This window comes from Culex pipiens, chromosome 2 (genome assembly GCF_016801865.2).
Source record: "Culex pipiens pallens isolate TS chromosome 2, TS_CPP_V2, whole genome shotgun sequence".
Taxonomy (NCBI): domain Eukaryota; kingdom Metazoa; phylum Arthropoda; class Insecta; order Diptera; family Culicidae; genus Culex; species Culex pipiens.
The window spans coordinates 115,800,194-115,827,622 of record NC_068938.1 but is presented as its reverse complement, the minus strand read 5'-3'; the positions used below and the strand labels follow the sequence as shown (position 1 = coordinate 115,827,622).

General features: G+C 37.7%; 1 protein-coding gene across 1 annotated transcript in view; it reads right to left on the bottom strand.

The window, feature by feature from the left end:
- Nucleotides 1-6,308: 6,308 nt before the first annotated feature.
- LOC120425444 (zinc finger protein Elbow-like) overlaps nucleotides 6,309-27,429 on the bottom strand; it is a 34,681-nt gene continuing 13,560 nt past the window's right edge. The window contains exon 2 of the mRNA XM_039589977.2: nucleotides 6,309-7,811. Within this exon, the coding sequence (XP_039445911.1) occupies nucleotides 6,477-7,811 (1,335 nt within the window). The 3' untranslated portion in view covers nucleotides 6,309-6,476. The remainder of the gene's footprint in view (nucleotides 7,812-27,429) is intronic.

The window sequence follows — 27,429 nt, the reverse complement described above, 5'->3', positions numbered from 1 at the left end:
GCTTATGCTGATGATCTGTTGGTAATTGCTGAAAGTGTCGTCGAATTGGATAAGGTGGTCGGAGTGCTGAAAGAGCTTTTAGAACAAGCTGGACTTGTAATCCATCCCGGTAAAACGGAATTGTTGGTCCGAGATCCATTCGAAACAAAGGTGGTAGTTGAACAATCGTTTGACATTGGTGGAATGAGTGTTCGGTCGAAAGGGTCAGTCCGTTACCTGGGAGCTTACCTTTCGGCGACAGTGAATCGCCCGGCGTCGATTAAGCAGAGATGTCTGCAAGGTATCAAGGTGTCAAAGATGCTGCTTCCCTTTATTCGGAACAACAAGCCGCCGTGGGAGATCGTTCGCAGAATTTACTCCACTGTGGTGGTGCCGACGGTCATGTTTGCCCTCAATGCCAGTTCAATCACAGCACAAAACCGGAGGTCGTTGCGGAGGTTCGAGAGAAAGGTGGTCAAAGAATGGCGAGACGCATGTGGAGGGCCTCCGGGCACCGTGCGCAAATTGTTAAACGGAAGGACAATAACAATGCGCATAAAAGTTGCTCGTTTCGGGTACTGGGCTCACATGGAACGGCGAAAAAAAAACCACCTGCTGCAATCGGCACTCAACTTTCGGATTGACGGACCAAAACGCAGGTGTAGGCCATGCGACACTTGGAACAAGACGTTAGATAAGGACTTGGCATCAATCGGCAAATCGAGAGAAGATTTTCAACCGCTTTTGATGGAGAAGGAGGCTTTCAAAAGGGAACTCAACAAATTATACGCGTTACAGGAGGATTCTGACAGCGAGGTGTCTTTGGTTTCGGTGGAAGGCGGCAGTGATTCGGATGAATAAAGCTAAACAGTGGAAATGAAATGACATAATAAACATATTTTACTGCACTTTTGATCTCTTTATTATAATAATTATGTGATGATCAAAATCTACTTATTTCGGTCACAAAAAAAGAAAAAAAAAAGTAAGTTGGGGTGTTTTACCGTTGAATTTATCTGTGCAATGTCAGAATACGATATTGTATGGCTTAAGATATTGAGTGCAAGAATAGAATTTTAATGTGGTTGAAAAAGATTCATATTGAATTTTAACGGAGACGTGAATAAAGGTTAAATTAATAAATATGATTCTATTTATTTAATTATTTATCTATTTATTTACTCATCCATATAAAATGAGCGAGTTGTGGCGCTTTAACCACGGCATGTAATGGCCTGGGCATCTGTGGAAATACGATGTCCCATCCCAATGAGTCCCAAAACAGCACATGGAACACGGACACTTTTCCAGCATGATGGCTTCAAAGAATTAACGTTTTAAAAAACTGTATTGTAAATTGAAAACCATATACTAATAACTTCCATTATCTCATCAACAGTGAGCGAGTTGTGGCGCTATAACCACGGCAAATAGTGTCCTGGGCATTCGTGGAAATACAATGTCCCTTCCTTGAGGGTCCCGGAGCACCAAAACTTCTTAGCATGGTGCTCCCAACGAATAATAACCTAAAACCAAAACTCGGAGCGTATGGTGGTGTGTCCCCACGCTTCTTCCTCCCCTGTAGATTCAGAACTGTATTGTGGTTTGAACACACACCCTGTGCTCAAACTCAATCCAATTCAACGAATCATCTCTGCGGTAAACTTTACGCAGTAGGCCTGGCCGGTTTAACGTTTTGTGATGTTTCAATGCATTCTAATGCAATGGTGCACTACAAATGTTAATAAATGACAAGAAGAGGCTAGGCGTCATCTAACCTAAGGCACTCTCCAGGATCCCTTCGAAAGATTGGCTGCGCTAGGGTTTGATTAGATTAGATTAGATTAGAATGTATCTCACCCATCAGACCCAAAGTCACCCTTGATGACGGTATTCATTAAAATGTTTGCAATTGCTCATTAGGTAATATGTTTATCACTGCTCGCATCACTTTGTTCCAATAATTCTCCACGCAGATACACATTGCAGCTTGTGTGCTATCTTGTGACACGTCCTATCTTTTTCAGCAGACGGGTCACAAGATAGCACACAAGCACATGTGAAATTTTCCGATAGAAAGTATTTTCGCCGTTGAAGTTTTCAGTAATTCCAACAGGAATATTTAACCAAGTCATAAAAAAGACGATGGAGGGGGGGGGGATCTTGGTACACTAAGAAATCCTAAATCCAGTATTATTTTAGTACATTTGTTGAATTCTTGAATATGAAGAAAAATCAAAAGGCGATTGCCATATCTGACTTTTTGATCCGATTCAGAGTAGATCCACTTTGACTTTTTTTAGAAACATGCAAATTTTGATCTTTCGAGCAAGTATGAGCAAAATTTGCTATACACAGTCTGAAAGTACATTAAATTTCATGACAGAAACTGCATACGAGACTTTGGTCACACCCGTACAAAATTGTTCCTGAAGAGTTGAAATTCGAAAAAAATCTTGAAAATAGGTAATGCTTTCTTTCGTTTGAATAGCTTAAAAGGAGGGAATGTTCAATCAAAATTCCAAGAACAGTAAAATTAACAACTTTTAAATATCTTTCAAATGCAGTCAAAAGAATCAAATTGGGTTAAAAATTGGCTGAGTTATGCAAGTTTTAAGAAAAAATATTTTTTGCGAATTTTGAAGTATCAGCTACTAGAAATAACAAAAATGTCTGCACTCTCAAAGCCGCCAAAAATTCAAATTCCATCCAATCTTGCTCAAAATTTGGGAAAGTGTTTTTGAAGGTATGAGAAAAAATAGAAAAATACTAACACTAGTGTAATTTAACTTTCATTTTTTGATTTTTGTCACACCTGGATCCACTCCCAAGTAACATTTTTAAACCAACTAGCCACCACCAAGTTTTATTAAGGGTTTATTGTAGCATCTTGATTGCCTAATAGTTTTATTTGGGCATTCACCGCAACCAACAAGCAAGAGCTAATTAATAGGTTCTAACAGGGTTTTATGCCTCGGACATAAAACCGGGTGGAAATAAAAGCCGACTGGCTTTCAACAAGGTTTTATGAAAGTTTTAACAGAGGCTTGAAAACCAGATGGCAATGCCATGCCAAACGGTTTTATCGCATGCTTTGTTAAAACCTAGGGTGTTGTAGCTGTCAAGTGCCATTAGGCATGTAAAAAGCTCACTTAAAACCATAAGCTCCTTAAAGAGCATTTATCGCGGCCAAATAGCAGTGCATAAATATGGCGCAAGACGCGTGCTCTGATTGAATATGATTGACCGCCATCTTGATTGAAAAAATAGAAAACTGAAAAATTTGATTTAAATTTGATGAAAACACACATTTATGCTGAATTTCTGGTATGATTTATATAGCGATAGATGTTTAAAAATATTTTGAACATTTTTTTCAAAGAATTGCAATAAAATATTTTTTAACATTAAACACTATGATTACAAAATATTGATTTTTGATGAAGCGAGTTGAATTTTTTGGCTCTATCTCCCCTACATTTATCAATAAAATTTCAACCGCAGCTGAATTTGAGCCATCAATTGTGAGAAATAAGTTTTCAAATTATTTGGATTACCTCTAATATCTATTATTTATCATCGCCATTTTTGACAACCATCTCCATAATTTCATTTGGCAAGACGAAGACTTATTTTTTGCCAAAATAAAACCTATTTGGCATAAGACGTTTAAAGACGTATGAAATGTCATTTTCCATAACTCCTGACTAGGTTTTAACAAAGGTTTTATCAAGGCTTTGAGGATGTTGTTAGGATTCAGTTGTAAAGCCTTGAACTCCTATGTAGGTTTTATAAATAGGCCGTAACAACCTTTTGCGGAGGTCCTTTTGGGTTTTAAGTGGGGTTTATCAAAGTTCTGGGGAGTTTGTTACGACTAAGGGGTTTTAATGTTGGTTTTGGCTGATAGGTTTTATAGCGGTTGTGACAGCTTTGATAAAGCCTAAAATGTTACTTGGGCTGTGCGTCGCCGCCGGTGTGCTTTTTAGTATCGCAATTAGTGCGCGTCAAGAGCAATGGCGTAACGTAAGATTTATCGCCTGACCAGATGTGGATTTTTCAGACTCGACACTTTATGGAGGTAACTTACTTGGCGCGCTTATTTTTGATGGTCGCGGCGTTTTTTTAATTCTTCGAGAGAGATGAGTCGGACAGATTCTTGCTGGCAAGCTGACAAGTGATGTGGGTTTAGGATCAACACTTCTTTGTTCCGAAAGGAAGCTTCCATCCTTCCAGCTCAGTTCATTTAGTAATTCACGAGAAAATCGGTGATAATTTTTTGTCACCTTACAATACAGACAAATTCTGACATCAGTTCGAGAATTTTTCTTACACCTGTTTGATTCATATTTATAATCTTCAAAAAAAAGTTGCTCTAGACCCCTCGACGAAATATTTCAGTATATACCGCAAAATGTCGGGAAAGAGCCCTTCTTTCACGGTGCCAAATATCAGACATACCGAATTTTTTTATCATTAGTTTGTTCTAGAAAACACACCGTGACCTACCTGAATTGAATGAAGCAGCAAACCCCATGTCTAATGAGTTAGCAGGTTCCAGTATTCGACTAACATTCCTTCCTTTTGCTTAACTGCAGGCAGTGTTGCGATTTTGAGCGCTCATCCGCTCATGAGCGAGCATTTTTCACTCATTCGTGAGGAGGAGCGCGACGCGTGCTAGCTCACGTTTGCTCGTGCTCGTGTTTGCTCATTTATTTTATGAGCGAAAATGCTCATTGCTCGCGCTCGCGCTCATTTTTGCTCATTGAGCAAAATGAGCGGTATTTTTTTACCTGTAACGGGTAAACGATAATAACTTTTTTTTCAGCAGAGCTTCGAGGTTGTTTTTTTTTAATGGAGGCTTGAATAGGCTAATCTTAATAATATTGGATGAAGTTATTTGTCATATTTTTTTGTTTTGAAACTTGTTTTGGAGTCAGAGTTAAGGTTAAGGTGTTACATTAAGATCTGTACACAGTTAAAAAAAAACCACAGAAATATTACATCTGGGGAGTACGTCTTTTATGTTAGAAAAATGCGTAATTTTACTTCTGAAAATGTGTAATTTTGCCACTTTTCTGGTGTAATGCAACTTTTTCAGTCTAAATCGAGGTAAAATTATAACATTCAAGAGGTAATATTCAACCTTACAAAATTACAACTTCCAAATGTACACTTTTTTACTGTGTAGAAATAATTCGATTAATAAAAAAAGTTGATAATAGAGTGACACGTGAAAGTGAACTATTTAATAAAGCTGAAAAGTATCTTTTAAGGAACACAAATATGTTTTTTGGTAATACGTTTAGTCATGTTTTAATTCCTGGGCACCTCATCTTGTTTAGTCAATTATTTGTAAATAATTTTGCATAATAAATGTCAAATCTGTGTCTTAGATAATTTTCACATCAATTATCTTATTTATATGCTGGAGTCGATCCAAATAAATAAATGAGAAATGAGCGTGCTCACAAGTAAAAACATGTTTTAATATAAAAAAATCGATTACCATCCTATTTACAGCTTATTTAAGACCTAAAAATTCCGTTCCTTGACGGTTTACTCTAAATTTGAAAGTGAAACAAGCTAAAAAGAGTGTCTGGAATTCTTAGCAAATTAAGACACTTTACTAGCGTGTCAGCCATTTTTCATTTATCGGGAAATTAATCAAAACTAGTTTTCTAAATTATCAAACTCTGAAAAAAATATATAGGCTGACAACATTAAAGTTTCATAAATTTACCATTACCACATCCCCTGAAATCCACCGCGATCAATTTTTGACAGTTCGACGCCAACGAATAATTTGATGAATTTACCGCAGTTAACCAAAATTAAATTACAAATGCAACTTTGATGAGTTCATGTCCCTTTTTCGCGATGAAATTATCTTCAAAAGTGGCAATCCAATTGGCCTGTGCCAGATTCATAAACAATACTAAAAATCTACCTGATTTGCTAATGAGCGCTCATTGAGCGCGAGCGCATGCGTTGAGCATGAGCGAGCACGAGCTACCTGTTAAGTCCTCATGCTCATGAATGAGCGAGCACGGATTCTGGCTCGCTCGCTCATTCGCAACCCTGACTGCAGGCTTGTTGGGAGGGCACCGATATTGGCTTATAAAGGGATCGTCGAGGATTAAGTAAATTATGGTTGGCTCTAACTAAATTTTTGTTTCATTGTTTAACTTCAACTGATCGCCAATTACGGATTAGCGCCGCACTGACAGCAAACCATGCTCAATTCCAGTATTTGATTTTCGGTCCCACACATTTAAACACAGATTTCGTGTGGAAGATGTGATATAAAGAAGTAGAAACGGGAATTTTAATTCCAAGAAAATAGTTTTATTTTTTAGCCTTCTTTCCAAATCTTGTAATAGAGTACCTATAGCTCGTCAATGTTATTTCTGTGACTTAAACTTGATACGAAGAAAAACAGAGTAAAAATATGTACAAACTGATAGCGACTACACTGGGCATGAGATCTTCAGACAACCTCATGGGTGCATATTGTTTGACCCGTTTAAACGCGCTCCGTAGAACGCGTACGGAGAGAAATACTGCGCTAACGATGGATGCGGCATCGGCAGTCCGGCCATGGACGGTGGCAGCGGCAGCGATGGCTTACCGTACGGGTGGTACCGCGCCGAGGAGAGCGGACTCAGAGGAGGTGTCGGGTAGGTTCTTTGGAACAGTGGATGAGTGGGTGGCAGCGATGCGGCGGCCGCAGCTGCAGTCGCCGGATTGAGTAGAGCCTCGGACATTGATGCAGCGGCGGCATGTTGCGTTCGGAGGTGCTGGAACAGCTCGTCGGAAGCTGCGAACCGTTTGCCGCAGTAGGACGAATCACTTCCGATCCAGTTGCACACGTAAGGCAGCTGGGAGGCCGCGGCCAGGGCCGCAAGCTGAGCATGTGCGTACATTGCAGCTGAGGATTGACTTACGGCGAGGGACGCAGCCGCTGCGGCAGACGATTGGTAGTTTTTGCTTCCTGGATGATCACACTGAGTACAACCCGCGGGGCAGCCGGACGATCCGACTTTACCCAGCATGTGAGAGCTTAAGGCACACCCGGTACAGTATGGATCTCGACACACGGGCATCAATGAATCAGCAGCCTTCATTTTGGAGTAGTTGTAGTAGGAGTTCATTGTGGCTGCTTTCAGCATCTGATGGTGGGGAGACATTAGCGCACTGGCGGTCATTACGTCCATCGGGAAGCTCCCGTACGGTGAGTAGTAAGGTGGACCAATGGATACCGAAGTTGGAACCGTTGAGGTTGCTGGCTTCGGAAGGCTTTCACTGCTCGTCGTACTCCTGGTTGCGTTTTCGGCTTTGGAAGTCGAAGCGTACTCTGTGGCCATATCGTTGTGGGCCGAATTCGGCGATTCTTTGGATGGGGTTCGGTTCGGACTTGAGTGACGCTCCTTGGCACCGCTAGGAGTTCTTCGGCTGTTGTGCGCCAGCGAGGGTGAAGCTCGTGACGACGTTGCACTTTGGTTCGACTCACAGCGCCCATTTGTGGGAGGTTGCGCCGTGCTGGTATTGGGATGTTTTGGAGATTTGTTCCTTGTAATAGGTTGATGGCGTCCGTCTTCCGGTTGTGACTTTGCCAGATCGTGCACCACCGATGAGGTTGATTCGTATGGCTTAAAGCTTGACTTGGGTGTATCGTTGGATGATCCGCTCGACAGCGTACCCGGAGACAACTTGTCGCGACTACCCTTTGTACTCTTCTCTATGTTGGCTAGCAGCTTCGGGTTGGGTGAATCCGATCCGATGGCACTACACGTCTGCGCCAAAAGCGCCAGCGGGCTAGTTTTGGAATCAAACTGCAAAAAGAAAGAGAAAAGGAAAAAGTTCTAATTATAAAACTGACAAAACGACTTTTCGCGCAAAACTGAAACGTGTTTATGTCTTGTCGGTCAGTCTGAAAGATCATCGTGTGGCACCGACCGTCGGCATTGCGGCGTCCCAGGGTTAAGTAAAACTTGTCAAGTCATTTGATATGGTGGTGTCCATCAACTAGACGAGACAAGAAGTATTCCGTGATATAGGGTTAAACGAGGCGATAATTTGACTTTTGATCATTTTCCGCTTTGATTGTGGCGGCGCGGCAGCCTCTTTCTTTTATTTCATCACATCTCTGAACTGAACGGACCACATAATGACCGCTCGTTGACTTGCTAGCAACCCGACCCCGGCGGATGGCATTAATGCGCGAACAGGCAAGGGACACACAAATAAAGTTATTTCCATTTCATTCTTGCTCTTGGCAGCGGCTGCGGCCGAGAAAAAGATTTGCCGCCGGCTCGGGACGACTCTCGGACACTTTGGAGAGCGGAAACACTGACTGTTAGTGAGTGACGGTATTTTTTTTTTGCGCAATCTTCACTCTTTGCTGTGTGCGAATCCACAACCCGAGCGAGCGCCGACGACGACAGTTTGGACAGCTGACGAATGACGGTTGGGGCTCGTGAAGGCGTGAAATTAAATTGGACAGCACGGAGAGGGAAACAAGGCTTCACCCGGCCACCACCGGATTCTACAAAGCAGCATGGCCAGACCGGTCGACAGTTCAAAGCTAAGCCTGTCAAAGCGAGCTGTTATGACATTTTGTTGGATGACGAGATTTCGAGTGTCAGAAACTTATTACATGCTGCGGGTTGACGACGATGATGATGGCGGTGTCGCGGCAAAGGTGATCCTTGTCACTGTTTCCGACTGACATCGTGTGTCCCGGCCTCAGGTATGACAGGATGAACTGACTTTCGGTAAGTGTTAAGTCATCAGAACGTTGTGTAATATTAAAATTGGTTGAATATTGGATCTATAATTGTAAATCATTTTTTCTAATTTACCCAAATTTGTTTCATACTGTTTTGCAAATTGTAAATTTGTAATGTTAAGTTTACTACCCATGATCGCAAAAATGACCTATATGTTAAAACAGGACATTGAGAAAAACGCAAGACAAGTTTGTCCCATACATAAGGCTACGTGTTCAGTTTTTCCGAAACAAACTATTTTTTTAGATTTCCAGAACAAAGAATTACATATTTTTTTCTGAAAGGTCACACGATTTTGAACCAAACTGCATCAATAATTCCAAAACCGATGAAAATGCCCCCTTATTTTTGTTACCCCCATAGATGAACAATTTTATTTATTAGCACAAAATCATTCTGTCGGTAAGACCGTTTTCAGGGAGCCCAAATCTATCAAACCTTGACGAAGCTGAAGCGTTTACTGACACCAACACCAAAAATTGCGAGTGGTGTTATAATCACTTGGTAATGTAACAGAAAATCAATTTCTCAAATTTTGATAAATGAGCTGAACTCGGATTTGACCCATTCCAATCTACAAAGTGAACACACATTCCCTGTCACATTAACACCTAAACTATTAAGCTAGATATAAATTCCCTCTAGTTTTAGAGCTTTAGGTGTTAATAAAGAAATGCTAATTGGTTGCAATATTGGATATTCTTATATAGATCTATAACCCAGTGAGAATGTTGGCTCGAGCCTCGATTAAGGATCGTGCCAAAATTCTCTCTGAGAAGAAGCAGTCTTTGAACGACTTTGAGCTCAACGATCCAAAATCGGGGTTTTTTTTGATTTCGTAATTGGATAATACGAATTATGAATAATCGACTCAGAGTTTTACTTTAATTGTTATGCACATTATTCTGAATGCTGTCCGTACAAATTTTCAGGGCTTAGAGGCAAAGCGTTATATTCTAAGCTCAGACCGTTAAGATCTACAAGAACTAAAAGTTTTTTGATACCGCAACATTCGACTTTTTATTATAGTCAATCTTTCTTTGCAAGAGGGGTTGTGAATTGGAATCAATTAAGCATTACAGTCGACTCTCTGGTTGTCAATATCCAAGGGACCGTCGAGGAAGAGAATCATCAGTTTACAGAACGATGCAAAATGTAGACTCGATTGAAAATATGTTTTTCTTGATACTCAGCTATGGGAGATAATCATGGCTTCAAAGCTTCGTTTCGCCAAGAAAAATTTCTATGCAAGCCATGAGAAAGTGAAATTATTGACAATCGGAAGAGATTTTTAAAGCAAACAGAATTCAAGGGACCGTCGAGGAAGAGATCCTTCAAGCAAGAGAAAATATCGAGGAATAAAGCCAATCGAAGTATGCAGTTTGAAGGGACTGAAGAATTCATCGATAGATGGAGCAATATTGATATCTAGAAGATCGACAGCCAGAGAGTCGACTGTAGTATAAAAAATAGTCATTCTTATAGAAACTTGAAAGAAAACCTACTGTCCGAACTCTTCAGCGTTAATTAGAATTAGGATAAAGAGAAGCATAGTATTAATTTAAATCCCGCATCTGCAAACTTTTTAACAAATTATGAGGCTAAGCCTTAATTTACATTAGGCCGTTGCAAATATTTTTCAAAAGTTATGTAGCCCCCTCCCCCACCTTTTCAAAGTTGGCCTGAATAATCAGGGGGCAAAAAAAATATTTTTTCGAAAAACTTTCAATGCAAATTAAAGTTCAATCAACTGAAAAAAAAATTCCCCGCGTTTATAATCATATTTAGCGTGTTTGAACTCCTTTGAAAACATTTTAAATTTTCATGAAATACCAATGTACAGTCCCACGAAAAGTTTTTTATTTGCGAAAAAAAAATCTCTTTGCCTTGATATTTTCAAAACTAATGATTGGAAAGCAACTGTACGCCTGTAAAATGCATTTCAAAACACTTTTTTCATCCAAATGTTGAAACCTAGGCTTGTAATTCCAATTTTTATATTTTTTTGCCCCACCCCTCGACTTTGGTCAGAGCCGAGGGACATAAACTTCAAAAAATATTTGCAGCGGCCTTATTTGAATTAAATAAATAAATAAATAAAGGTTCCCGTGGTCAGAATGAGATAAAATTTGGAATATAGCCTAATGATTGGTGAAATATATAACTCCTTTATTTCAAAACCACTTGGGCCATTTTAGGACTCTGGGTCAAATGTGAGCAAAATCGGCCAACATTAGGGTGACAAGAAAATTGAAAATCTCAAGAGATACTCCCTGGTATGATTCTTTAGGCAATAATAAGTAACTGTGCCAATTTTGAGCCAAATCGGTTAAGGTTTAAGGGTCGCTTTTTATCGTTGAAGATTATATGGGGAAAATCGCGAAAATGTATGGGGAAAACATCGCTTCAGGATTTAGGCTACAGGTAGCGCAGGTCTCGCCCCAAATTGCCAAAGTGTGAGATTCTTGTAGGAAATTAAATTTCCTACAACTTTGTCGCAAGGTGCAAGAAGATCCGAGTTGATCCTGATGAGTTATTAGCAATGCGATGAAAAGAAATCGAAGAAAATATTTATTTTTTTTAATCACCAAAAATTAGGATTAACACGGATCGAAGTTGTAGGGAATTACAGCTTTATCGCTGTTTGGCAAGGAAGCCGAAAACTGGAATATATCAATTGCGTTCAGTTTTATTCATGGTCCCTGGAGAAGCCCTGAAATATCCCCCTAGGCGGTCAAAACGTCAGTCATCTATCCCATCACTTCTAGTGAAAATAACATAAGTAGCAAAGCTAGTTGGTAGTTCCTGCAATGTAAACACAAATCACTCGAAACAGATATATTTCATTTCGGTTTTTTCGGTCCATTTCATCTCACATTATGCGGCTGTCTTTTGCGGCAGACACACTCACACACATACATTAAGAACAACAATAACAACGCACTAAGCCGGGAGCATTATGAAAGGGAGTGACGGCTCAGCTCAGTGGTTCAGCTCGGCAAAGTGCTCTGAGTTGGCCGGGTTGGTGGCGGATGATCAAAGGCCCGGAACGCCGAGTAAACAAATGCGATTCATCCGCACCACTTTCGGCGCTGGTTGTGGCCGCGTACGTCCTTCATGGCCACATCGGATCACCACTGCTGGTGGGTCGGTTTGGGCGGAGCGCGCTCATAATACATATTCTGTGAAGAAGATCCATCCATCGTACAGAGAGAGAGAGAGAGAGTGAGAAAGCAAACTCGCTGAATGATGAGTGATGAAGAAAAGGAGAAGCCGCGTCACTTCTTCTTCTTCTTCTACTTCCAGGGATCACCGGCGGACCGCCCGGGAGAGCATAAAAGCGCCGCCGCCGCCGCTGCCGACAGCCGCCATCACTATCGGCCAAGCCGCCACCGACTTTTCACTTTCAACGCCCGATTAACCTTTCTGCTTGCCGCCGCCAAACGGTGCGCGATTGATATGCGCTCTATAAACATCGTAATACAAACTTGACAGGCTACCAGGTTGATTTCCTTTCAGAGTTCAACGCGTTGGTTTGGTTGGAAGCAACGCGCGCCCACAACGAAGATTAATTGGGAGCTGACGAACGGATGGACGGACGGAAAATTGAGCCGAAAACGACGCAGTGATGAAAGTGGTGCGGTAAATTAACTCGTGTTGGTAGTGATGAAGAGCATCCGGGAAGGCTTCCCTACTGAATGTTGAGGGATATTGTATGCATATCTTATTGCAAATTCGGAACCCACTGTCAAAAAAAAATCTTGAAAAATGCATTATTCAAGCACCGCATTCATTCTGTGTCGAGATTTTAACTTTCTGGAAGGTATTTTTAGGACAAAAAAGGACTATGGAGTCATGGAAGTCAGGTATTTTTGAGGAGTCGAGCCCCCCTCCCCCCTTCGTCACATCTTGTCACACCTACGATACGTTCTTTATGGATGACGCCTAATACTAAAACATTTCACGAATAAAGCGGTTTTTGTTGATGTTCATTTTAATAATAATTCTTTATAAAAGGCAATACATTGATAAATAAATGGCAATTACTCTAAAACAGTGTGCTCATACGAAATACCGAAATTAAGTGTTTAAAATCTTAAAGTTATAATTGTAAAAAATCGAGAGAGTCTTTCCAAAAAAAAGTCCGTTTTACACTAAACCTCAATTTCTTCAATTAAGCCGCAAATTGCCTTACAAGTCGCTCACATTTATCAAACTCAATGCAAAAAAACACTATAGTGAGCGAGATGAATTGTTTGTTTACATCCAACGTTACGTCGATTTTAGGGATTTGAAAATGTAGGTTTTTAATCAAAATTTAATAAGGAATTGCTGAATAATTTTCGAATCGAATGGAACATTATTCGGCACGATCCGATTTGAGGGAAGGAAGATATAAGCGTTTGAAATCTTACAAGTTATTTCTGGGCCTGCGGCCCGTTTTTTTTGGAATGGCATTCCAGTACCTTTGAGTAAGACGTAGTCTACGTCAAAACATTCTATCAATGGATTATTATTTACCAAAATTGCTCAAATTTGACACAAAAAATTCAAATTATTCGCTTTACAGCATTGCCTTGGCGTTCTCGATGGCGAGATTCCTACTCGAAACAAGGAGTGCGAAGGTTTGATTGTTAAGGCAATTGCAAACCTATTTGTACACCTTAGTTTCCATCTACTCCGGGATTCAAACTGAAGACCCTTGGATTGTGAGTCCTACTGCCTACCAGCGACTCCACCGAGGAAGGAGACGACTCCTACACCTGGATTGAGCTAACGTCCTAACTTCTAGGTTAGACCGAGGCCAACATTTACCCAGACTGGGTGAGAGGCAACCACGCCTACCCCTACACCACGGGTGCTTAAAATTACAAAAAAAAGCTTCCGCTTGAGGAGCTGCTCTGCCAAGCATTGAAAAAACGGCTAATATCCACTTTTGGCAAAAACGAGATATTAGCACCAGGTTGTAGAGGATGTTCCAACGCATCTTCTGAACCTTGAATTTCACAGAAATAATGTTTAGATTTGGCTGCCGATGCGAAAAACCAAACGGCTAATATGCCACTCTTATGGAAAATTGCCTTGACGGAGATTTTGTGACAAACACTAAAACGCGTTTTTCTCGGAATACTTGATTTGGCATAATAGCCGAATTTTCAATTATGGGCAGTGCTTGGGGTCATTTTTCTGGGTACCCTAGGGGGCACTCGCATGGAATTTTTAAGATTACGGTAATTGTATATATAACCCGGCCAAATATAGAACCCTTTCTGCCAATTTGTTGATGATTTCTTGGCTTTTCTAGGAAAATAAACAATGTTCAAACGATTTGTTGCTCAGGAATTTGGGCATTTCAAACAACAAATACTTTGAACTTTGTTTATTTGACTTAGAAAGTCAAAAAAAAGATATCAAATCTACGCCAAGATCTTTAAGAAGTAGCTGGGTTACTTCTTTTTTTTATGTGATCCATACATCCTTGTCGAAAAACAATAATAATCGAATTTCTGGCATTGCAAAGTTACTCCGACCCTCTTCGATTTGCGTGAAACTTGGTTCTAAGGGTTAATTTGTTCCCTGATTACAAATCTGAGGTGTATTTTTCGATATCTCTTGACTGAAGAGCTGTACGGCCACTTTAATTTTTGAACATTTTGGTGTCTAAGGGACTTTGGCGTAAAATTGGACGCTCGATTTGACGGCGTATTCAAAATTGTATTTTTTATCGATTTTTTTTAAACCTATGCTATTTTTCATTACTCATCTGTTAAAAACTTTCCGAAATCCGTTTTCGATTTTTCAAAATGTGTTGGGTAGAAAATGGCAAGAAGTCGGCGCAGTGCGCTCACTTGATCGAAATTCGGTTTTTAAATTAAGGATCATCGTAATTAGGGTACGATGCTGGATTTGTGGAGAATTGTGAGTCTCTATCTTCAGTTATAAATTTCCACACTTCACTTACTTCCTTAGATTTAGATTGTGTCATAATTTATCCTCACTTTTCACGCGCGGAGCAAGAAACCATATAGATGTGCAGGATGCTGATGCTGAGATTGTGGCTAATATTTTATAGATGATTTATAACATCAATTACAACCTTCACAAATAACTGACATTCAGTAATCATGAAGAAAAACTGGTTTCGTTCTACTAAACTGCCCCTGTTCGCATTTGCATCACTTTTGAGTTAATGATCCAGTTTTGTTCAAAATCGAAATATATCAGAAAATCCCAAAACATCCGGTACTTTGCTTTAGAAATCAGGGATGTGGGATGATAAATGTGGGACAAACTTAACTTGCGTTTTTCTCAGTTTGCTGTTTTTGCAAATGGGACATGTATGCCAACATGGGTAGTAAAAATCAGTTACCGATTTTTTTCATTTGAAATCTTAAATTCGAAATACTTTTAAAATTGGTTGTTTTTTTATGAGCATATAGGAAATATGTTTCTAAATTATAAAAATATAGCTCATATCAATTTCAATAGCCAACAAACTTAAAGCTTTTACTATGGTATAACGCAAAATCAATTTCCTCAGCTTATAAGAACAACAGGCCTAATGTAAATAACCAACTAATTGTTCAAATATAATTTATGATGGCAGGTACATATAGTTTAACGTTTTTCGAGTTTAGATATTCTTTTTGCAGTTGTTCGCTCAAAAACGCAACGCTTCATCGAATGCTAATTACGTGCCCAAAAGGTGTTAACAAACCAATTAACACAGTCTGCTCGCATGAGTGCGGTCGGAATGCACTGCAGTTATTGAACACTGATTGCAGACACCCGATAATGAAGCGAAACGCAAGCTGACTGCATTGTGTGAATGAGCTGTCGTACAAGGGTTGAACTTCCACCCGCGCTCATTCACACTCTTGTTTGGCTTTGGTTGCTAGACTTTGAAGGCAAAAACGGCACTTTGAGCGGGGGCTCAGTTCAGTGTATTGAATTTCCTGAGACCGCCGGCGAACATGCCTTACATCAAGTTCACACGCGGCTCCCACAGTCAGCTCCAAGTCAGAAGCGATAAAAAATTACATCACTTGTTGATAGACGAATGATTAATGTTTTCCTTTCAACCTAATTGTAAGAACTGAGAAACCGCCGTCGTGGCGGTGCAGCGAGTTGTTTATTTCTCCTTCGAATAAATCATAACCGATATTTCACGGTTCGCCGAGGCTGATTTCCTTTAATCTATCCTGGCGAAAACCAAAACCACAACCGACAGACAGACTGGCCGACCCCGGCAAATCTTTCCACGGTTTATCGCACGCGTCAATTTCACTTGCCTTGTGGTGTGAAGTTTCCGTTCCTTTGGCGAATGAACGTGCTGCTTGTTGTAGAGCAGTTCTCTATGAAACAGCAATTTTTACTATACTTTTTTGTATTATAACCTCAACAACACTTATCATATGTTTAGAAAACTAAGTTCCATCGAAATCAAATCAAATCAAACATAAAATTTGCAAAAATGTCTTACTTCTTTACGAACTCGTCAGCTGTGACATAAACCATTTTGGTCGAAAATGAGTCAATGATGACGTTTTGCTATACTTAACAAACACTACAAGATGCTTTAATACGATTTTGGAAACTCGCTTCCGTTTCCCGGATATCACAATACACACTTGTGACATAGACCAATTTATCATCAAAATGATTGTGCACACTTGTGACACGTCATACATGTTGTTGAAAAATGTGGAAATTTTTTCTTATTTTTCACAAATTTATGTACACACATACTTTCTAAAGGCAATGCAATCTTTTGTTTATAAAAATATACTCTATTTTAGTTTGTATGGAAATTCTGTGCACACTTGTGACACGTAGTACAATTTTACTTTCGAAACACACTTGTGACACGTGCTTTTCAGATTTTTGATCACATAATTTACTGTATCTTTTGACTGGTGTAACCAAATTAGTTGAAACTTGGAGCGTTTGTTAAGCGATAGTTTACAAACCGATTGCTTCAAAAAGTTTGGCTCAACCATTCATAGTTTTGAAAATATTTATCATCAAACTTTAAAAATCGTTTTTCTCGAAAAGTACTAAATGGTCGTTGTCACAAGATAGCACACAGCTGACGATCTGTTATCATGATAAAACCTTCAAATCAAGAGTTTGTTTTTATTGAAAAGGTCCTATAAACGTGGGCCTCGTGGTGCGGTGGTTAGCGGCTTCGGCTGCCGAAGGGCGCGGGTTCGATTCCCGTCTTATTCTCCTGGCCTTCTATCGGTCCATTTGCGTAAAAGAGGATTTGGGTTACTCACCACACATAACCTTCGGACGCCTAGAAACTAGCAGAAACTGGCAACAGAGACCACAAAAGACCCGGGGTCGTTAAAGTGGATTGCTTTGCTTTTTTTGCTATAAACGTAGGAATGCCAATAGCTTATAGGACCTTTACAAATTAACTCTTGAAATGTTCAAATCGGTCCATTATACTTTAATAAATTCTTTATCTATAACTGAAATACCTTATATTATAAAATTCTGTTCGAACTTAATAATTTTGTTTCAATGGTATTTTCTACAATTCATATATGTGTGTCATATATTTTAAAATGCCTTTTTTCACCTTTATGGAAAAAATATAAATATCGCTTTTACAGAGAACTGCTCTTGTAGGAATGCATGTAAGTTCGTCTGTTTGCATTGCATTGCCAGTGCGGCGACTACATTGATGTTTACACCTCGGTTTGCTGAATTCTTATGAATTCGAACCGCCAACCGCGGGCTGGGCCGGCCGCTTTCCAAACCTCGGAATTAACAAGTCATAAATTTAATGCTTATTAATGAAGCGCGTTGTTGGACTGAGTTTGCTTGCCTTTATTTATTCCGCCATAAAACAGCAGAAAGTTTATGAAATGGTACAATAATCGTTAATGAGAGATTCGTGTTTTTCGGCCCCGCGGGCAGTACAAATGAGGCGAGGAAAGATAAAAGTCGGGCCGAACGTGGGCGGGTCGTTTGATCTATCGGTTCTAATTACATAAACTAATTAACTTTCATTGAAATAGAACGCCCTGGGTCGGTGCTGCGGTCGGACCGCGTGGTTTTATTTGTATACACATCCCAGTCAGTGGAGGTACGTGTAGTTGCATGCTTGGTAAGTAGAGGGTGGCATGAATGGAACAGCTCAAATTGATGGTATGTTTTGTGTACAAACATTCTCATTCACGCTGGTTCTTAAAATTTCATGTTGGTGATGACGGAGCGAGGATTTGTTTTGCTTTTCATTGCGCTTCCCCCGTTGTTGGTCGGTGTTGGGTGCAATTTGTGTGGGAATCGATGGTTTTGGAAGGTGGCGTGAGAATATCTTGTTATCTTTTTTTTGAGAATCGTTTTTCACATATCTTTTGGTACACATTTTATTTAATGTTTTTGTCACCCCCTCCTTCCCTAAAAAATTGACCCAAAAACCAGAAGGCAAAAAAAAATAAAAATAAAACTCCAAAATTGCAATGGAGATTTATGTGCAATCAGCTGAAATCAATTAAAAATGCATTCCCCTGCGTTTAGAATTATTTTGAGGATGTTTGAGTTGATTTAAAAATATGTTGGATTCTTGAAAATTTTCGTTGTTTAGTATCGCAAAAAGCTTTGTTTTCGCTAAAATTATTGTGTTCGTCAAATCTTACGTTTTTTTCTGAAAACAAATGATTGCAAAACAACTGAATTAGTGTAAAATGCATTTTAAGACACTTTTTGCATTCAAATGTTTAGACTTTGGGTTTTTTTTACATTTTTTCATTCCCTTAATATTGCATCGGCCTTTTTAAATAATAAACATGAGCAATTCTCTACGAAATCGGTCTTTTTTCTTCAATTTTAATATTTGTTTTTTTTAATCCGACTGAAACTTTTTTGGTGCCTTCGGTATGCCCAAAGAAGCCATTTTGCATCATTAGTTTGTCCATATAATTTTCCATACAAATTTGGCAGCTGTCCATACAAAAATGATGTATGAAAATTCAAAAATCTGTATCTTTTGAAGGAATTTTTTGATCGATTTGGTGTCTTGGGCAAAATTGTAGGTATGGATACGGACTACACTGGAAAAAAATAATACACGGTAAAAAAAATTTGGTGATTTTTTTATTCAACTTTTTAACACTAAAACTTGATTTGCAAAAAAACACTATTTTTAATTTTTTTTATTTTTTGATATGTTTTAGAGGACATAAAATGCCAACTTTTCAGAAATTTCCAGGTTGTGCAAAAAATCATTGACCGAGTTATGATTTTTTTTAATAAATACTGATTTTTTCAAAAAATCGAAATTTTGGTCGCAAAAAATTTTCAACTTCATTTTTCGATGTAAAATTGAATTTGCAATCAAAAAGTACTTTAGTGAAATTTTGATAAAGTGCACCGTTTTCAAGTTATAGCCATTTTTATGTAACTTTTTTCAAAAAAGTCGCAGTTTTTCATTTTTTTAAATTAGTGCACATGCTTGTCCACTTTTAAAAAAAATATTTTTGAAAAGCTGAGAAAATTCTCTATATTTTGCTTCATCGGACTTTGTTGATACGACCTTTAGTTGATGAGTTATTGCAATGCAAAAGTTTAAAAACAGGAAAATTGATGTTTTCTAAGTCTCACCCAAACAGCCCACCATTTTTCAATGTCGATATCTCAGCAACTAATGGTCCGATTTTCAATGTTAAAATATGAAACATTTGTGAAATTTTCCGATCTTTTCGAAAACAATATTTTCAAAATTTTCAAATCAAGACTAACATTTTAAAAAGGCCAAACATTGAATATTACGCCCTTTTAAAATGTTAGTCTTGATTTCAAAATTTTGAAAATATTGTTTTCGAAAAGATCGGAAAATTTCAGAAATGTTTCATATTTTAACATTGAAAATCGGACCATTAGTTGCTGAGATATCGACATTGAAAAATCGTGGGTTGTTTGGGTGAGACTTAGAAAACATCAATTTTCCTGTTTTTAAACTTTTGCATTGCAATATCTCAGCAACTAAAGGTCGTATCAACAAAGTCCGATGAAGCAAAATATAGAGAATTTTCTCAGCTTTTCAAAAATATTTTTTTCAAAAGTAGACAAGCATGTGCACTAATTTAAAAAATTAAAAACTGCGACATTTTTGAAAAAAGTTACATAAAAATGGTTATAACTTGAAAACGGTGCACTTTATCAAAATTTCACTAAAGTACTTTTTGATTGCAAATTCAATTTTACATCGAAAAATGAAGTTGAAAATTTTTTGCGACCAATATTTCGATTTTTTGAAAAAATCAGTATTTATTAAAAAATTCATAACTTGGTCAATGATTTTTTGCACAACCTGGAAATTTCTGAAAAGTTGGCATTTTATGTCCTCTAAAACATATGAAAAAATAAAAAAAAATAAAAATAGTGTTTTTTTGCAAATCAAGTTTTAGTGTTAAAAAGTTAAATAAAAAATCACCAAATTTTTTTTACCGTGTATTATTTTTTTCCAGTGTAGTCCGTATACATACCTACAACTTTGCCGAAGACACCAAATCGATCAAAAAATTCCTTCAAAAGATACAGATTTTTGAATTTTCATACATCATTTTTGTATGGACAGCTGCCAAATTTGTATGGAAAATTATATGGACAAACTAATGATGCAAAATGGCTTCTTTGGGCATACCGAAGGCACCAAAAAAGTTTCAGTCGGATTAAAAAATACAAAAAAAATCGAATGACCGAAATCCTAGAGAACTGCTCACATGCACTTGTTAATGAAACTTTATTAATAAACTGATTTTTATAAACGCAAAGTTTGTCAGATGATTGTTACTTTATAATATTTAAAATATATTTGATTCTTAATTTGCACCAGTCTTTCGTTGATGTGCTTTGCAGTTAAAACTTTCTTTGCAAGTTAAAGAAAGCATTTGAGAAATATTTGAAACTCGCTGTAAAAAAAATAAAAAGAAATCAAATAAATGAAAAATAGAGTAAATAGTTTGGCTGAGTCACTCAACATCTTTTTAAAGCTTGAGTTGCTTGGTAAACTTTATAACCGTTACACTGCATTGCATTTTTTCTGTTTCGCTATTAATACAATCACTTATCGAAAATAGTACTTTGCAGGAGACTTGAGACCCTGAACTTTTTATAGACTGATTTTTTTTTAAATTTTAGAAAAAGAATTTCTCAAAAATGAGTACTGAGCTCCATCAGTGAGGAATCAGTGTTGTAGATGATGAGCAATTCCATGTCAAATAGGGAATCGGTTGTACCCGACCCTCTCCGATTTCAATGAAACTTTGTAGACATGTTATCCTAGGCATATATAAGCCATTTTTGTGTATATGGAGCCAGTTACACTCGATAATGACATTTGAGAAGGGCATAAGTGTTTTCAATATTTTTGTATTTCGTGATTTAAATATTGCTATATCTCGAAGCCGTTGCATCGTATCAAAAAGTGGTCAAAGGCAAACTTGTAGGAAATTTGACGGGCTTTCCGAAAAAAATACACTGAAAGAAAAAAACACTCCACTTTTATGAGATTTTTTGATTTTAAAGTTTAAAAGTCAAATTTAAAGGTGAGCCCACGATTTTTTTTCGTTCAAAATTTTTGTGAAAATAGCCTAAGATGTTACAAAAAGACTCACGAAAAATGCAGGATGGAGCAACTCCCCTAAAAAAACACAAAAATCATTTACTGAAACTGTTTTTTTGAAAAGTGCTCTAAACGTCAAAATTTTCAAAATCCGAGTACAGGAATCGATTCTCCAGACAATTTTACATAAAAGTCTCCATATTGACCATTGTCCTTAGTCCAATCCTTGTGAAGTTACAGCGGTTTTAAAAATAAAAATGTTGAAAAAATAGGTTTTTTGATGGTTTTTGGCAATTTCTATATGACAGACTTGATTTTTCAGTCTCAAAAAAATTTTTACCGGAAAGCTCGTCCAATTTCCTATAAGTTTGTCTTTGACCATATTTCAATTGGATGTATGGGCTTATCGATATAAGCTAATAACATTGCTCAAAACTGAAAACATAATATTTTTTCAGTGTAGTATAGTAACCTGGATATTAAATTAGCTTATATCTGCAAACCCATACATCCAATTGAAATGTGGTCAAAGACAAACTTATGGGAAATTGGACGAGCTTTCCGGTAAAAATATTTTCGAGACTGAAAAATCAAGTCTGTCATATAGAAATTGCCAAAAACCATCAAAAAACCTATTTTTTCAACATTTTTATTTTTAAAACCGCTGTAACTTCACAAGGATTGGACTAAGGACAATGGTCAATATGGAGACTTTTATGTAAAATTGTCTGGAGAATCGATTCCTGTACTCGGATTTTGAAAATTTTGACGTTTAGAGCACTTTTCAAAAAACAGTTTCAGTAAATGATTTTTGTATTTTTTTAGGGGAGTTGCTCCATCCTGCATTTTTCGTGAGTCTTTTTGTAACATCTTAGGCTATTTTCACAAAAATTTTGAACGAAAAAAAATCGTGGGCTCACCTTCAAATTTGACTTTTAAACTTCAAAATCAAAAATCTTATAAAAGTGGAGTGTTTTTTTCTTTCAGTGTATTTTTTTCGGAAAGTTCGTCAAATTTCCTACAAGTTTGCCTTTGACCACTTTTTGATACGATGCAACGGCTTCGAGATATAGCAATATTTAAATTACGAAATACAAAAATATTGAAAACACTTATGCCCTTCTCAAATGTCATTATCGAGTGTAACTGGCTCCATATACACAAAAATGGCTTATATATGCCTAGGATAACATGTCTACAAAGTTTCATTGAAATTGGAGGAGGGTCGAGAAAAAAGTACCAAAAAAAATTACTGTTTTGGGCTGGAATTGCTCTGATGTTTAATTACAGTTTTATTTGTTTTTAAATGTTATACAAAATTTCAGTTTTTGCAGGCATGTCCTACACAATTCAATCCTACATTAGTATTCAAACAGCCATATTTGAATCATCCTATATGTGAACATTCAAACTTTACATATTGTTCTTAATCCAATATCATAGGGAAAATCCACTACCTTGTTAAGCTTGGATTAATTATTAGCAAAAGAGAAAACACTTTCAGCTAGAAATATAGTTCAACGCTAAACTTCTGATAAGCTGAGTGAGAACAAAATAGGCACATTCCCCCTACTAACTCAGCAGTGAAATCATCCGATCGTACAAAGTAGCGCAGCTTCCTGACGATGTTCAATTTATAATAACCGTCAGCAATGCGCCAAAAGGTTGCGCGGTTAAATTTTCCTTTCAGCTGTCATCGTAAACGTTAATTTATGACTTATGAAAATGAAAATATAATACCAAAAACAAGATTTACGTCGGTCGTGAAACACCTTGAAGTGGTTTATTCGCTGGCAGCAACTGGGAGCAACTCCATGGTGGGCAAGGCCTGCTTGGATCCGATAGCTAGTCCGGCGATGGTTGGTGGGGTGGTGGCACCAAAAAAAAACCGCCTGCTTTGACACGATCTCCTTCGATTCGGTGCATTTGGTTGCATGCACCACCGGTACCGCTGCACCTTCGTAGTAGGCCAAACTGACTGGCTATGGCCGCATATCGTGATCATGGCTCAAATTGGATGCTAATTAATTCAGCAGTGCTGCGTTTCACAGTCGCTTGTCGGTCCGCTGAGCCCTGTAGCAGCATGAATGCCGCCCCGTCGTATCGGTATCTACTTATTATGATCGTAAAAATCTAGTTACGTTAATTGACACATTTTGATTGATACGTTTCGTGTGTAATTCAATTAAAGTGCGGACCAGTGGAGTTGAAATGTTTTTCATTATTTTTTTGCTGCTACTGCTAGACATCTTGTCAGTTATAGTATTCGTGGTGGTCGAACGGGTTTTTGGTAGGGTGGTTATTTAACTAAGTAGGATAAGAAGGGACCAAATTTAAAAGTATTCATATATTTTCGTCCTATATGACCAACAGAAAAGTGCCCCTCGGTAAACAAACTCTTATGCGAAGTTCGATATCGGAAGGTTTTATTGACACAAAATCCAAGTTTAGCGACCGATTTAACGGCGTGTATCGTACATGTTTTAACCTAAGTGTAAAGGCACGGCACATGAAGAGGGCATCGAATACCTAAATTTACACCAAAATCAATTTGTAGATCTGCGCAAGAAGGATCATTTGCTTTCAAAAGAACGCAAAAATGTTGCGTTGTTCCAGAGAAATCGACAAAATACACGCCTGGGCGTATTCGGGGGTTTTAGTGTACACATATTATCCGCCTCGGGATTAAAACCGGCGACCCCACTATTCATAATCCAGTGCATGGATTCAAATCATCCACACAGGCAGACTGGTTGAGAGTCGCTGAACTTAAATTTGACTTAAAAAGTTTTAGTAAAAAGAATCTTAAGAAGAAGAAAATTAAATTGTTTATGAAAAGAAAAAAGACATTGAGTCTAAGCAAAAAATCGGCAAACCTGGTAGGTCGTATTCTAAGCGAGCATTTTTCACGACGCTGATGATAATAATAAAATGATAAAAGGACTTTAAAAACAATTATACAATATTATATAATTATATTATATCTGTGTTGGTGTTTGACTGTAATCAATTACTATGGAATGTTTAACAAGGTGTCGTATTTTGCACATGAGCAATTCTCTGAGATTTTGGTCATTTGATTTTTTTGTATTTTTTAATCAGGCCTAAACTTTTTTGGTGCATTCGGTATGCCCAAAGAAGCCATTTTGCATCATTAGTTTGTCCATATAATTTTCCATACAAATTAGGCAGCTGTCCATACAAAAATGATGTATGAAAATTCAAAAATCTGTAAAAAAAATATACACTTGACTAAAATCACTAATTTTTTTGTTTTGTAATGTTTTAGGGGACATTAAATGCCAACTTTGCAGGAATTTCCAGGTTGTGCCAAAAATGTTTGACCGAGTTATGAGTTTTATGAATTAATACTGAATTAAATATTTATACTGAAATTAAAAATAAATTTTGCAATCAAAAAGTACTTCAGCGAAATTTTGATAAAGTGCACCGTTTTCAAGTTATAGCCATTTTTAGGTTACTTTTTTGAAATTAGTCGCAGTTTTTCATTTTTTTAAATTAATGCAAATTTCGAAAAAAATATTTTTGAAATGCTGAGAAAATTCACTAAACTTTTACTTTTTAAAGTTTGTTGATACGACCATTAGTTGCTCAGATATTGCAATGAAAATGTTTAAAAACAGGAAAATTGATGTTTTCTAAGTCTCACCCAAACAACCCACCATTTTCCAACGTCGATATCTCAGCAACAAATGGTCCGATTAAAAATGTTAAAATATGAAACATTCGTGAAATTTTCCGATGATTTCGAAAACAATATTCTTTAAATGTTCAAATCAGGACTAACATCTCAAAAGGGCGTAATATTGAATATTTAACCCTTTTAAAATGTTAGTCTTCGTTTGAAAATTTTGAAAATATTGTTTTCGAAAAGATCGGAAAACTGGAGAGTTATTTTGACCGAATTTACATGAATAGGAATTTTAAAGGCTTGTTTGAACAAATTTTAGACACTTAAGCTGAAATTTAATCAATTCTAACGGGATTGGCATATCTGCTAGGGTGTATCAAACTCTACCACATTTTGGGAATTTATTTACGTCAAAAACATATCTTTGTTTGATTTTAAATTTATAGAATTAAAATAAAAACAACAAAATCATAAACATAACAAAGAGACACCCCGTCCTATCCCGACAGATCGTGTCTGTGAACATTTTAAGCTGCGTGTGAGTGGTTTGATTGACATCACGTTTCACAAGCGTTATGTTGGAGGTGCTCAGCTCTCGCTGCAACAACATTAGCACACGTATCACTCGTTATGGCATGTAACGTTGACGGTGATAGTATCTCGAGGCTTGTTTTAGAGCCTAATTTGCCATAAAATGTGTGTTGACTGCAATTTACAGCCTCGAAGTTTAGCTGTCAGACCCGCAGCTTTTGTGTGACCAATAGGTCGATATTTTGGCTTTTCAAATATTACTCCCAAGTTGCGGCAAAAAAGGCCCTGCAAGTCATAGTTTTCTGCACCACGCAAACATTCCGTCGGCAACAGAATGCAAAGCAATTCCGACAATTTGTTCAGCATTTCGCATTATTTATGACTTTTAATAATTTATGCGGTGTATGGAACATGTTATGCACGTTCGTTTTTTAATTGAAACACAAATTGAAAATCGCCCAAGCCTTACTACTGACACACATTCGCACTCCACAAGCATGCTGCTGCTGCGGTCGGAATAAGTTGTTAAAAGCGCTTTGGGTTGGTGCAAACAACAAGCTGCCACTGACTTTTGCTGGTTAGTGCAATAACGACGGTGGCGGCGGCTGCGGGGGAAAATCCACACAAACGACAACACGCGCGGCGAACGGAGGAAACATAATCCGCACAAAAGCGCAATATCAATAATACACAATACATTAACCACTCGATATTGTCTGGTTTGTGAACGAGAAGTGCATAAAGCACACACCGACACACAAACCGACACCCATTCTGCCGTGCGAGTGTCTGTGTGTATGTGTGCGAAACCGAGACGACGAGACCCTTTGCATACAAAAGCCATAAAACATCGCATTTAAATAATATATACGGCCATAATTTATTGATAATAGCTTTTAATGTGGCACATTCAACGGTAGAAAACTGCAATATATTAATAGATTTTATTGAAATCTCTGCCGTATAAATTATTGGATAAACGATGCTGGCGACGAGGCTTCCGGAGAGGACTTGGAGTCCCACGGTTTGTGGCCATTGTAGTGTGCGCAGTGGCCAGAGGTAGAATGGATGAAATATTGACCACGCCAATGAGCGCGCCCGGTACGCGATCATATTCGCGTCTTTAGCGAGGGCGCGCAATCTTTCAGCGATCGCCAACATTTTCACACTAGGTGGCATTTTCGCTGATTGCAGCTACAACTCACAGGTCCATTTGGGGTCACCCTCCAAGCAGGAAAGCCGTCGTTTGGGGTTGGGATTTCGCTAAAAAATATAAGAATTTGTTATTAAACTTGTTTGATATTTGATATTATGGAATTGTACAGCCCAACTACAATATGTTAAAATCAATCGGTTTTCCAAATTTATGAACTTTTTAGACTCTAATGACTTTTTTTTTATCATAGAAAATCATAGCCGAGAGAAAAAAAGATTACATGAAATGTCGGAGGAATTGAACTGACTTGAAATTGTATTCTTTTGTCCATTCTATTTTGCAACTTTCACTCTTAAATATTGAAACCATGGTATGAAATTTTAATATTTGTTTGAAGAGTTGAGGTTGACCATATTACAGTTTAGCTAAAAAATGTGCTAAAACATTTATACAAAAATATAATTTACTTAAATAACAATAAAGCTTTTAAAAATTGAGATCTGCGAACCCTGCTCAAAGTTATGACCACTTATGTGGTACGTATCTATGTGTTTTTAAAGCTGGAACTAACTAATTTGAAACTATGTCATGATCCATCATCTGATCTATCGATAAATACTCGGTGGGATAGGTAATTTATAGACCTTCCAAATGTTTTCTCAATTCGTAGAAGATCTGGCAACCCAGACCACTTAAGTGACGTTGATATACTTTTTAAGACCACACTTTAGTTTTTGAGCAATTC